This window comes from Vipera ursinii (genome assembly GCF_947247035.1).
Source record: "Vipera ursinii genome assembly, chromosome: 3".
NCBI lineage: Eukaryota > Metazoa > Chordata > Lepidosauria > Squamata > Viperidae > Vipera > Vipera ursinii.
This window is the reverse complement of record NC_139516.1, coordinates 13,936,889-13,950,810: the sequence shown is the minus strand read 5'-3', so window position 1 is coordinate 13,950,810 and position 13,922 is coordinate 13,936,889. Positions and strand designations below refer to the sequence as shown.

Below are 13,922 nucleotides of genomic sequence, written 5' to 3'. Positions count from 1 at the left end.
TGTAAGATGAATCCCAAGGAGTTTAAATAATTTACTAGGTAGTTTAGCAGTACTTTTGTTTAATTCAATAAACGCATAATCCTAGTATTTGGGGAAGGGTCAATATTTTTATTATAATTTATAATACAATGACAGTGCTAAAATGAAAAGAAAAAAAGAAATGAAATTACAACAAAGAGAAGAAGAGAAAAAAAGAAATTTTGAGTTTTGCCCTTCTTTCTATTGAGTTCTTGCCTTTTTACTCTTTTCCCTTCCTCTTTAACTTTTCCCCATATCCATAAATCATCAGTATTTCCTCCATTCACCCAAAAATTCCATAAAAGCCTTCAAGTCTTTTTTAAAAAGTCTTTTATTGTTTTTTTCCCCCTGGCCTGTAATTCTATTATTTGAAGAAAGGTTAACCTGACTTCTTGGCCACTGAAGAATAGCTGTAACCTTGATGGTTATTGGTAGTCCCTGTGTTTGTTTTAATGGATGTCTTGAGAAAATTCTTCCTCTATGTTTTTATGTATTATCAAATGTATGAAAGTCTTGTAATGGAGCTAAACTTTAGGAAGGAGTCTCTATTTATATATCATATTAGTATAGCCACCCATTTTACTTACAGTCTTCCTAAATTGTTCTTTTAATATTGTCTAATGCTGTTTTTTCCCTACCTTTGCAGGTCGTAGAATTCCATCAACAGATTCCAACCCTCCATCTATTGGTAAGGGCTTCAAACTTAGGAGACAGCCTTCTGTGACAAAACGCAGCTGCTGTTGATACTGAGACCCACCAAGCTAGCTTTTATAAAGTATTTGGCCTTAAACATTAAGGGTTTATTTTGAGTATCTATTACTGATACCGGATCCTGATCTCCCTGATATTCAAAGACCCCCCCCAGCATGGACCATTTCTGGTATTCTTACATACGTTCTGTGGGGATCATGATGTCAGACTGTTTCCATGTGTGCAGTGTACAGACTAATCTCTTACAGTCTAAGGAAAATCACCTTCCAATCTGCTTTAACCTTTGAAGAGAAGGATCCAATGTACAGATTATAAGCCTTGATATTTCATAGTTTTGTAGAAAAAACATTGCCATGCTTTTGTAATTGGGGAAATGAAACTAGCACTTTTTATGGATTTTGGAGGGAGTGGGCTAGAAAGTATGGAAAGAAAAGTTTGGCTTGATTTTAGTGCCATTCTGCACTCCTCCTTGCTGTTACTGTAAGCCTTAATGTTTTCATTGTTGCTTTTTCGAAGACTAGAAAGAATAGATGATTGATGTGGCTACCAGAATAATGATACTGATAAGAGTGACCAAACCAGCCCATTCAGTACCCAATCTTAAATTGCACTTTTTATTTTCTGATATTATTATAGAAATATAAATAAGAACTTTGCTTTTAAGCAAAAAAAATAGGGAAAGTGTAGCCTTAGACAATCTTAGGTCATTATATTTAATTATTTTATAGTTAAATAGACATAGACTCTTCTTAATAGACTTCCAGTTAAGTAAGAAGCCTAGATGAAATAAGTGAAAATTTGACCACAACTGACAGGTATCAGTTGCTGTCAGTAGCCTTAGAGCAAGCATGTTAGGTGGGATACGTTTCTAATTGCTTAGCATAAACCATTTTATACTTATTTATGAAACCTGTGTCTGAAGGAATATAAATTATGAAAGTGCCATTGCTAAAGATAGGATTCTTGTTTATTTCTCTCATTCATGAGATGGATTGTGAAAGAAAGTCCTACAAACAATTGCTGGGAATTCCAGCCTAAGCACGGAGCCTTAAATCAGTTGGCATCCTCTAGAATAGTACTGGGAAAGATTTCCCTCACTATCCAGTAGAGGTTGCTGCTAGTGTACTTTGAGGCTATCTTTGGGAACAAATAATCCAGAAACGGCTTTCAGAACTAACTGTCTGGGACAGAGTAGATGTTGCTTCCATGTAGTTGAACTCATCTCGTTACACCCTCTTTTAAACAGATTATTTCTTAGCTTTGGTTGTGCTTATCCATTTATTTTAAACTTGCCCCATCACATTATTTCTTATCATTTATTTTTGTTGCAAATAAAGAGCAAGCATACCCCCATGTTTTTTCTCTTTAAAATATAGGCAGGTAAACTCATCGTGTGTAAAAGGCATTTATAAGGCTTTGATATTTCCTATTCACTGGAACATATCTGGTGGCTTGCTCTTAATTCGCCACTTAAAAGGGAATTTCAAAGGTTACATTGGAGTTTATACTTTTAATATTCTATACCATATAATTCAGCATTATTCTTGGGAAATATTCTAATTTTTCTGTTGTATGTTTTATCAGAAGTTTCTCTGAAAAGAAAAAGGCAATTATGGAGTATTTGGCATTCCCACTAATCAAATCTGTACATTAATAATGAAATGTATTGTGCATTCCATATCTTTCAATGTTTATGTCATTGGTTTGCTCTGAGTTTTACTTTCTAGAATCAGCTGAGGACATTATGCCACCTAGTCCAAAGAGCCATATACTGGCAATAATTATTTAGAATTGTAGCTTGGAGAGATTGGCATTATAAGTCAGTCCAATAGCTTTGACTGTTCATTGTTTTATCAAGGATACAATGTTTGTCCAGCAGCATATGTGGAACTGAATATGTGAAAGAAAGATGTCAGGGACGTATTTACTGGGATGTTTTCAAGGCAGTTTGCTCAGTACATGAAACTGAAGTCCGAATAAGGATCTTTTCCAAGACTTTAATTAGGCTTCAGCAAGAACCTAGCAGTCAGTTGCTTCTATGCTAGCATTGTACCATGCCTCAGAAATTCCCATCAAAACTCTGTGCTGTTTCAGAGACCTTTGAAATTTGGCAAGGAACTAACATGGGGTGAGGAAAGCAAAAATTTCTGGTAAACACATTTAGGACCTTGAGTGCTTAAAAGGACTTTTTAGATTCAACCTCATGTTAGTTAAAAACCCTTCTAATGAATTGGAGATAATTAGGCTGCTTCTGTACCAACATATAAATAAAAACATAGACTGCACTGTTGATGTTACCTAGTTTGGGGTAAGCAATGTCTGCAAGAAAACAACCAAGTTCAGAGAGCACCAAGGACCCCTCATTTCAACCCTGAGCTACAAATATTCTCCTCTATCAGATAAATCATTGTCCTCCAGTGCAGCCTTGTACCAATATAATATTGGAATGCCAGTGCTTATACGCTTATCCAAACTGTTATTAAAACTTCTTCACATGGCTGTTTTATAATCATTCTGTTTCTTGGCGGTACTTTACTGGATGGTTAGTCTAAACAAGTCTTAAAAATAGTTAATGCCACACATAAAGAGAGGTCAAGCACAAATCTTATTTTGGAGAATATTACTCATGTCTGTAGCAGCCAACTTTAATCTTTGCATGATAGTAGCACCTTGCCACTATTTAAGGCTTTCATCGTTCACTTATGCCATTGTGATACTAATTAACTACTTTCTTACAATTACCTATAATTACAGGATTTCTTTTTATTTCACCTTCTCTGTAAACAGAATATTTTAACATATCACCAGTTGCATCTTTTCAAGCTGCTGCTATAGGTAGTCCTCGATTTACGACCACGATTGGGACCAAAATTTCTATTGCTAAGCAAAGTGGTTGCCATGGTTGTTAAGTGAATCAGACGGTCATTATCAAATCCAATTCTCTTTCTCCTCCCCCCCCCCCCATTAACTTTGCTTGTTTGAAACTGGCTGGGAAGGTGGCAGATGGTGATCAAGTGACCCCAGGACACTGTAAGTGTCCTAAATCCATGCCATTTGCCAAGTGCCTGCATTGTGTGATCCTGTGAACATGGGGATGCTGCAATGGCCATAAATGTGAAGACTAGTCATAAGTCACTTTCTTCAGTGCCATTTTAACTTTAAACAGTTGCTAAACAAATGGCTGTAGGTCGAGGGCTACCTCTAGTGTTACCTTGTATTACCATGTGGCTCTGCAGAGTGACATTTCAAGCACAAGCTGTGGCCTTGGCTGCATTTCAAAAACTTCTCTTCCTCTCCCAAGTCCATCAACATCAATTTCATTGCCAAGGGGTTAGCCTGCCCTAAAGTTCACTGAATGTACTCAATCAAATATTTGCATTGAGATAATGTAAATCTAAATCTCAAGTGATTATTGGAAAATGGGGGTTATTTGCAGTACCGCAGTGTTATCTGCTTATGGCTATGCAAATTAATATGAATTTTGTGCTTTAGATCTCCCCTATAAATATTTGGGAATTTTTATTTTCCCACTTAAGATAATCTTTATTGTCATTTTTTACAGTGGGCACACATCAAAAATGAAATTTAATTGCCCGCTCTCAAAGTGAAACACATACATGACACACACCTAAAACATACTACATACAATATATGTATAGACCCACACCCCTACATATACATAACAATAAAATATTAAATACTGTCCATCTTTAATATATAACGGAAAGAGGAAGCCTGAGAATTAAATTGTATCACTAAGTTAAATTGTATCACGTGAGTTACTTGTAAAGAAAAAAAATACACACCAATCCTGCATTGATGCTAGATCTTGTTCATAGGTCTTTTCTGGATTGGGGGGGAGATCTGATGTATATAATCGTTATGTAGAGTTATAGCACCCACAAAGAAGTCAAGAGTATGTCCTCTCGTTTTTTGTCTGTTGCAATATATTGGTTTCATGCAACAGCACAAATCTTGTAAGAATTAATAGAAAGGCATCTGGTAAGAAGATGCTGCTCTTGTCATTCAGCATCATGCTTATTCCAGTAGAAATTAAGACAAAGCTGAAGATAAGATTTCAATTACTTTGGAGATAGTGAGCATATAAAATCCATGTGAAACCTCATATAATACAAGCGAATAACGTGCAATAAACAGCCTGCTTGACATATTCTCAAAGAAACAATTTGTTGGGACTTACTCCATGTAAGTGCACACATTTGATTATGGCTTTGATATGCATATGTTTTAAATAGCAAGCCTAAAGATGTCTTCCCAGTATCAGGTATCATTCTGCATTTCAATAAATCGTGATTTGCACACTGCAGTAAAATAGTTGGACATTTATGTAAGAGACTCACTATTTGGTGGCCTATCTAAAATAGTCACCATGCACAAATTTTAAAAACATGCCTTAGCATCTAAAAAGCAGTGGATGAAGAGAAAATGTATTTGTCTTGATTTAAATAATGGTTCAAAAGATAATGCAGATAACTTTACTGAAAATAACCTTTTGGTGGTGTCAGATCTCTGTTACTACAGTCAGGACTGAAAGAGGTAAACAAATGTCTCTGACTGGAGACATTTATTAGAGAAAATGATAAAGGTGGCAGCCTAAGAATTCTGACCCTGCACCCCCTTAGGGAAGGGGAAGAAAGTCCACTGCTTTGGGGAATGCAGGACATAACAGCTGCTGGCCTTCCAATTATTATGAGGATCTACTCTCACAGGTAGTTGGATTCAAAAGAGTAAAGGCTCAAAGGAATCTCTTTCAGAATTCTAGTTAAACTTCATGTTACCGTATCTACTTATTTAAATGTATATGGCAAAGTTATTTTTGAAAGCGTATCCAAAATTATCTGAAAACACACCCATCAGAGTTCCGATGGGAGCCTAGAGATATTCCAATGTCCATTTGTCAAGATTTAGCATTCAGATTAATAAACATACACATACCTTTCGGGCTGCCAAATGGAATTTAATTGAACTTACATGTTGTTACTCTATATTCAGAAGCATGAGTTCAAAGAGTTCTTTCAAGTCAAGTAGCGCTGCAGTGTAGAGGATTAGATGGTTTAAGCCCTGCAAATAATATTACTAGTCACTCAGAAAGAAACATAACATTTCTGCCAAATTATTTTTGGCTTTCTTCTTAAATATGTAGGACCTGCTGACAGTCTTTAGGCATCAGCTGACCTTGCTGTATTAATTCCTTTTACTGTTCCAACCTGAAAACAACAGGAAGTATGCAAATCTGCAGGAAATGGTACAACTTAAATTAAGGGAAATAGCCGTTTGGTCAGCCACTGTAAGAACGAAGTTAAGAGAGCCAAATGTGGAAAAGTACTCTTAAATTCTTTCATCTTCCATTGTGATCAAGATCTACTGTGGCTCTTGCTTAGGCCTTTAAAGCAAAGAAGGTAAAATGTGTCTTAGCATTTTCTCACATCTTTACTCTGTTGGTCTTTATTGTTACACTAATTTTTGCTTCTTAAAGGAATTACAAAGCCGGCCTACTATGTCTTTGCTACTGTAAAGAGTATTTCCTGCAGTGATTGGAGGAAAGAGAACTCTTGCTATGAATAGCAGAAGTATTTAGTTTAGATCACAATGGGGTGTGCCTTGCCTCAACTGGACTCTAGTGTATCATATTCATTGCACTGCATTTCAGTGGATGTTTTTGGAACGTCCTTTTTCTGTAGTGTGTCTGCTGAACAGGAGAGCTTTTATTTTTAGTAGCTTGGATCAGCAAATCTTCCTCTGGATGATCTTGGGGGAATTCTAATTTACAGCAGGCATGCAGCCATTTGAACTGCCTAGCCCACCACTCCTCATCTATAGTTTCACTTTATAAATAGCTGCAAGCAGGACTCCACACACTTAGGACATTTCCCAGTGAAATTATATTTCAAAAGTACCCAGCTTTCAGTAGTCACTTTGGTAAAAAAAAATTTTCCTTGAGCAGATATTTTTTGAGGAATGTCAGGTTCTTATGATGAAGTTTAGGGATTTTCTAATAACTCGTTCTTTCATGAGAGACATAACAGGCAAGCATTAAATAATTCCCTTCAATTGATTTTTTTCTCCTCCTTTGAATTTACCAATAGGATATTTTCATTCTATCTTACATGAGACATATATAATTGCACTCAATTTCTTATACCCTGAGAAGCTTGCATCCTGAATTAAATCACTTCAGCATATTAAAAAAAAATCAGAACAAAACATAATGATATTCTCATCTCTTCCTTCCTGTGTAGCAAGAATGCTATTATAGACTTGTCAGAAGAAACAAACCTTTCATTTTAAAAACTTGTCTTTAGTATACTAAGAAGGCTACATAAAAATTGACATTGCTTATTACTTAACTTTTATTAGGGCCTGAATATTAAACCTGATACATTTTGCATACAAAACATATAACTGAGCCCTTCCCTGTATGCATTCATGTAAAATAACTATTGCTTGGCAGACAAAATTGCATGACATTCTGGAGAGCCACACTAATCAGATAAACTGTATTTATATCAGTATATAAATTGTGTTAATACTGGGTGATTTTTGTTACTTTTTATTTTTCTATCACTAAACTATTGTGCTGATATCTCTAGCTAGAGTAGAAGGTGGAATAAAGAGGCTGGCTAGCTTAAAGTTTCTCTGTTGGAAGAAGCAACGGAGGCCAGACTCCTGAAGCCTTTATCTGCCTATTCCCCTAGAGCAGGGGTGTCAAACTTGCCAGCCCGCAGACCGGATGCGTCATGCGGAAGCCGCGCCCACCCCACTGCAACAATGGCAAAACCGTCCTCATACGTTGCATGACGTCGCGAGTTTGACATGTCTGCCCTAGAGAATGCAATTAGTCTGGTACGATTTTTGTAAATAGCGGAACTACTTTTCATCTGCTCATGGAGTTGTTCTGGTTCTGTTTCCAGATATTTCTTCTAGTTTCAGTGTAGCCTTTGCGTGCCTTGACATCTCTATGGGGAGCCACAGGTGTCTGTAACAGAACATGATGACATCAAAATAACAATTATATAATTGTGTCATGCCGTTTGACACTCTACAAGTTGCATCAACTGCATGAGGTTATATTTTCTTATATCCCCATTGTCCCAAATCCACTCTATCCCCTGCAGACAGCTATGTGGCAAGTTGTTACCTTGGTGTAGCATTAAATGTATTATCTTACATTCAGTGGAACTAGTAAAAAGGCTAGCCTTCAGAAGCTTTTTATCTTGCTGGAATGTTTTATAAATAAAGTATTTAGAAGAAATGGTTTAATTGTAGTAGCATAGCTGAACTCAAAATGTTACTTTTCTACAGTCTAGTTGCAACTCAGAAAAATTTCTTAATGCAAAGTTGGACATCTCTTGCAAGATTATAGTAAGCAGTACTGTAGAGTAAGGACTCCATCCTTTCTTTTCCAAGAGGCTACTGTTTGCATTGAAAATAAATGGCTCATTAAATTTAATAGGGACTACTCACTAAGCCAGTATTACTCTATCAGGCATAGTTGCAACTATTTACAATAGGAAAAGGCCCATACATACATTCATTAACATATTTAATAACACATTTGGTTTGGCCTTTAGGCCATTATACAGATCTGGTTTAATCAAGATTCACAATTGCATCTTGCCAAGCTTGAGAATTTCTTTGTCTTGGTTCTAGAAATAATCTATATGGAAGAAAAAAAGTAGTCAGTGAATCTTTTTGCCACACCAATTCTATCCAGACCACATGTACCTTTAGCTTTCTAAATTATTATGTACATGGAATCATAATTACAAACGATTATGGTTGCAAGTGTAGACTCCATTTATTTAGTTCATACAGAATTCATTTTAGACTTCCAGAAATCGAACAGCACTATAATTCAGAAACACCTATGTCATTAGCATTTGTGCTTATTGTGAAGGAAAAAATATTAAATAACACCAAAGAGCACTGCTCTTTTTTCAGTTTATTTATAAACAGGTCTCTAAGTCCAATACTTAGAATCATCACCATTCTTCATGAGGACTATATTTATGGTGCAGTTTGTAGGGAAAACAGAGGCAGCAAGAACGGAAAAAATACAACTTTGGGGATATGTCTGTGGAGATTTTCAATCATCCAGGTCGTAGTTGTCCCAAAGGTCCTGTTCAAAAGACAACTGGACTTTGTTTTTTTCCCCTTGAAAACATTTCCCTTCTCATCCAGAACTGAAGAAGCTTCTTGGATGAGGAGCAAAAGGTTTTCAAGGGGAAAAAAAAGTTCAATTGCCTTTTGAACAACACCTTTGGGATGATTATGAGATATGCCTCCTAATATAACAGAATAGGGGTAGAGGTGGTACATATCCACTTACTAGAAAGAGGTCAATCTTCAAAATGATATCCCAATGGAGACATGGGTAAACAATATGAAAATGAAGTTCTGCAAAGGCAGATGTGTCAAGTACAAGATGGTGGATAGGAATATACAGAAGTCTGTTTTAGAGTGAGAGTTTGGAAAACATCAGTTATGGATGAAATGGGGTAAATGAATATAGGTTCCACTACTTGAGAAGAATTTGATTTTTTGTTAGATTTTATTTAAATTGCATTCTCAGATTTGAGTAGTGCAGTTAAAGAAGCAGATTGACAAACTGGAAAGGTTGGGTCAAAAGATAAAATCTTATAAAGGGAAACTGGTAATGTCTGCTTAGGTAATAAATGACTAAGGAGAAAGGTATGTTGACAATTGTTAAACTAAAAAAAGTGGGAGGTTTTGCTAAAACCCTGGAAGTGCAAAGAGAGAGAGAATGTCATTTGAAATTGTTACTATTTGACTATCCCTATTTTCTGCTACAAAATGGCTTGTGAAATATAATTTACAGGAAAAGATTATACTTAGAAATTGTTTAGATCACGTTAGAACAGATTGTTCCCCTTCAGTGATTGCAGTGATTCCAAACCATAAGCTAATACAGCGAATCTCAAGCGCACCATTTATTTTATAAAATAAATAATAAATTACCCTAATTTATTTAGGATTTTTTAAACTGCTTCAATAACAGCAATTAAGTACAATAAAAGAAATACAATATATAATTATGGTTCAGAAAGTTCCAATAAATCCTTAACATTCCTGGAGTTGACAGTTCTGCACCCTTTAAATTCCAGAGGTCTTCCAGAACAACCATATTTTTAGGGGCTTCTTCTCATGCCTTAGGAGGCAAAGTGATCCAGAATGGGGAGTCAGCTTTTAGGCCTCCACCTGTTACAGCTCTCAATATGTGAAGACTTTTACCAGGCAACGTCTGTATTTTTAAGATGGCTTATTCTCTATAGATTCTGCTTGCAGTCTTTTTAAACCTAATAATGTTTATTGAAAGTTTCAGTTACAACAGTAAAAAAATAATACAAACTAAAAAAGGAAGTGCAAAAAGGAGGAAAAAAGTTAAACAAAGAACCCCAAGAAAGCAACTTTCCACCCTTATCAAAAGTATTAAACCATTTCATAATCTCTTTATCCCCTCTTAATTAATAAATATAAAACTCTTCATTCCGTAACTATAGACAAATCCAATAAGAAATATCTTCTCCAATCCAGGTGTCAGCAAAATACGCAAACAGTCCTAAAATAATAACATTAATAGATATAAAACTAACATCCCACATCTCAGCGTCTAGCCATAAGCAAAACCACATTTAAAAGGCATAAAGTGATTGCAATATCCTAATAGAAACAAGAAAATTAAAGTTTAACATGAGAAAGAGCGGTCATTTTTCCTTTTAAAATAGCAAGCCCCTTCTAGAGTAACCCTAGGGCAGGGGTCTTCAAACTTGGCCCTTTTATGACTTGTGGACTTCAACTCCCAGAATTCCTCAGCCAGGCACGCTGGCTGAAGAATTCTGGGAGGTGAAATCCACAAGTCATAAAAGGGCCAAGTTTGAAGACCCCTGCCCTAGGGGGAAAAGCTTAAATACCATGTTAACTGTAAACACACCCAATACACAACATGTTTCCACTCCAAATGGCAATTCCAAAGAGAATCACCTCAAATAGCAACATATCCCATTCAGATAAACATTCCATCTCAACTGTTAACAAAAAAAATCCATATTTAACTAATATAAAGCATCCTAATGTAAACAAAAGATTAAAATTTAACAAAGAGGGATACTTGTTTAAAAAGAACAAGTTCATAAAACTCTTTAAGTAAAAAAGACAGGATACATAAAGTAACTGTACGGGGAAAAGCTTAAACATCATATTAAATGTAAGCAAATCTAATACACAGTATTTTTCCAGTCCAGATATCAGCAAATCCAAAAAGAACCATTCAAAATAGTAACATGTCCCATATTAAAGCTGGCCAAATAAACCAACTCTGTGTACCTTCTTATACAAAATCATCTGGCTCTTTAATCCATTCAGATACTTATTGGTATAGGGTCTCCTGCTTGAGAGGTGACCTCCAAGGTCCCTTCCAACTCTGGTATTCTATGTTCTAATCCTTGTTACAGATTTCTTCAATGTTTTAAACAGCCTTGTTTGTAAATCTCACAAAAAAATGTTCCAGTTGCTTTTTGGGAATGTTATTTTTATGTCCTTAATTTTTAAAGCCTCATCCCATTTTTTCTTTTTAATCTGATGCCAAATTCTTATTCAAATTCTCATCCAAGTGTTCTTGGGTAGAGTTTGTTGCATTATCTTTTTCTGTTATCAAGAAACAGGCTGTTTCCAAAAGGACACAACATAGCTGGCATGATTGATTCAAAGTTCTTGTGCAGGTCCTGATCCAGATCCTCAAAGTTCTCTGAACACCATTATAAATTACTTGTCTTGTTATGTCTCCAATAGCAAAACCATTTTTTTCTTTCCCACAAAAATTCATTTATTCTTTAAGATTAATTTCAAGGTCTTAATATTCAAAATCCAATATTCCAATGTTTTCTAAGCATTTATTCTGTTTAAAACTTTCTATAGCCAAAATTTGTTTTGCTTCTTGCTCTTTATTTTAAATTCTTAAAGATTATAAAGATAGATCTTCATTTTCTTATATTAAAGGTTGAAGCCATTCACTCAATCTTCGTAGTCTTGTCACTTGAAGCAGTTAATAGACAATTTCCAAAAGTGGTTAGCAAGGCAAGTACAAACTTGATGTCATTTAAAAAGGTTTTATTTATGGCTGGAACAATTGTGGCAAATTTCCTCATCTCCCAATTCTCCCATCCTCTGGAGAGAGGAAGCAAGGAGTAACTTTAAAGGAGAACAGCTTGGACAATCTCATTTCCTAGCTTTGTTCAGAGAGAGGGTCTTAAGTCCACCATAGGACAGGTAGATATCCAAGTCCACACCCAAATAGGGGATAATCAGCAGTTAAACTGCACTCGTACTGATAACCAGTGCAACTCCTCCTACATTAGCATTGTTTGACAGCAATAACTATCCAGTTAAGCATACAGGCTGTTGCACTTCGCACCAACTGAATTTTCCAGATAGACTCAAGGGGAGCTCCATGAAAAGCAAAGTACAATATAGGTCCTTTTTTAGCAACTATAATTGAAACTGGAAACTTCATTGCTAAGGGAAACAGTCCTAAAGTGAAAAACCACGTGACCATGACAGATTATGACAACAGTTCCAATTGTGGTTGTTAAGGAACTCACTGTGGTTGTTAGGTGTGATGTCACGTGATGGCAACTCACAGCCAGCTTTCCACTGACACTGCTTGTCAGAAGCAGTGGTCACAAATGGAGATCAGCTGACTATCGTAATTGCACACCAGTTGCCAAGCATCAAATAGTGATCATATCACCACAGGGATGCTGCAGTAGCCACAGCCTCTAGGACCAGTCATAAGTCACCTCAATTCAGCACTGTCATAACTTTGAACAGTCTCTGAATGAGTAGTCCCTGAGCAAGGACTATCTGTATTCCATCTCAGAGCTACCAAGGGCATGAAGCAACCATCTTTAGTGCCCCATATTTTAAGGAGGACCCCCCATTAGCACACCAGCCTAAGTTAGGCAGAGCTTTCCTGGCCACTGTATGAACCAGGAGTACTAGAGGATCCCCAGATTGCAGGTCCTTCTTCTCAGAAGAAGACTAAAAGATGTAGTAATCACAGAATCAATGGCCTTCTGAATGAATAGGCCCTCTGTTTTGCTTCAGTTGAGCCTGAACTTGCTTCTCCCTATTCAACCAGTATAATAATTTCCAGAAATTAGGCGAGGGCTTCCACTGCTTCTTCGATTTGGCCTGGGGTGGCGATGAATTACCTGGTATCATCTGCCCTAATAATGCTGCCTTATTGCAAACCAGGAGGTTATTTCTTATAGAGAGGGTTGCGCTCCGAAGCGCACCCTTAGGACTACCAAGGGCCTTCCCATGTGACCCGCTCAGTTTTAGAAACTTTCTTGCAGCACAGATTTGAGTATAATTAACTCCAATTCCTAGCTTAATCTTTTGCTGTGCAGAAATTAAGTGAATGGGTTTTTTTCTTGTATCATTAAAAGAAAAGAAAAAAGCATTGCTATAGAAGTCTTTTTTTTTTTCACCCTAATACTGAAAGGTCACAAACTGCTGATTGACTTATTGAAATTAACACGTTATTAGTCCAAGGGTACAAACTTTCCTCTAAATGTAAACATCATAAAAGAGGCTGTGAGAAACTGAATCCTGGCCTGCTTAACTCCGGATTAATTTCAGTGAGCTTTAAAGAGGTAACCCTTGCAGTGGGTTGCACTGGGTGGAGGGTGTCAGGAAGCTGCTTGCTTTTGCATGAAAAGAAACTTGATATTGAACTGGTGAAACATTGACCATGATTTGCCAAGCATATGGAAGCCTGAAGAGTTCATTTTGTGTGTGTTTGTGTGTGTATACGCGTGCATGTGTTCTTGGGCTGGTCCCAAGACTATGTGAAAAGGGTGATGAAGTAGGGTAGAGAATTCCTAATTTCTAATATCTTGGCATTGGAAGGGTGAGATTTTTGTTTTGGTCATTCCTTCTCACAGTTATAATTTTGTGAGGGAACATTGATTTTAACATATTAAAAAGCCTTGTGTCAGCTTAAAAAATGTACTCTTACAGTATAATAGTACCCTAACTCACAAGCTGGATGTATTGTGCAAAATAAAGTTGTAAATTATTTAATAAAAATGTTTGTAACACTTGCTTTCAAGATGTTTTGTAGTTTTTCATGAATTCCAAAATTATTCCCA

At 36.3% G+C, this 13,922-nt stretch overlaps 1 protein-coding gene across 4 annotated transcripts in view; it reads left to right on the top strand.

Annotated features, from left to right (window-relative positions):
- The window catches only part of RAB22A (RAB22A, member RAS oncogene family), a 40,476-nt gene that overhangs the window by 18,680 nt on the left and 7,874 nt on the right, over positions 1 to 13,922 (top strand). For 3 of the 4 annotated variants that reach the window (XR_014491874.1, XR_014491875.1, XM_083357450.1), the window contains exon 7: positions 665 to 706. Coding sequence is in view for 2 of the 4 variants with exons in the window: in XM_083357450.1 (XP_083213576.1) it covers positions 665 to 706 (42 nt within the window). In the remaining 2 variants the exon portion in view is untranslated. Of the gene's footprint in view, positions 1 to 664; positions 13,877 to 13,922 lie in introns of those variants that run through there. The other variant, XM_083357449.1, reaches the window with a different exon arrangement.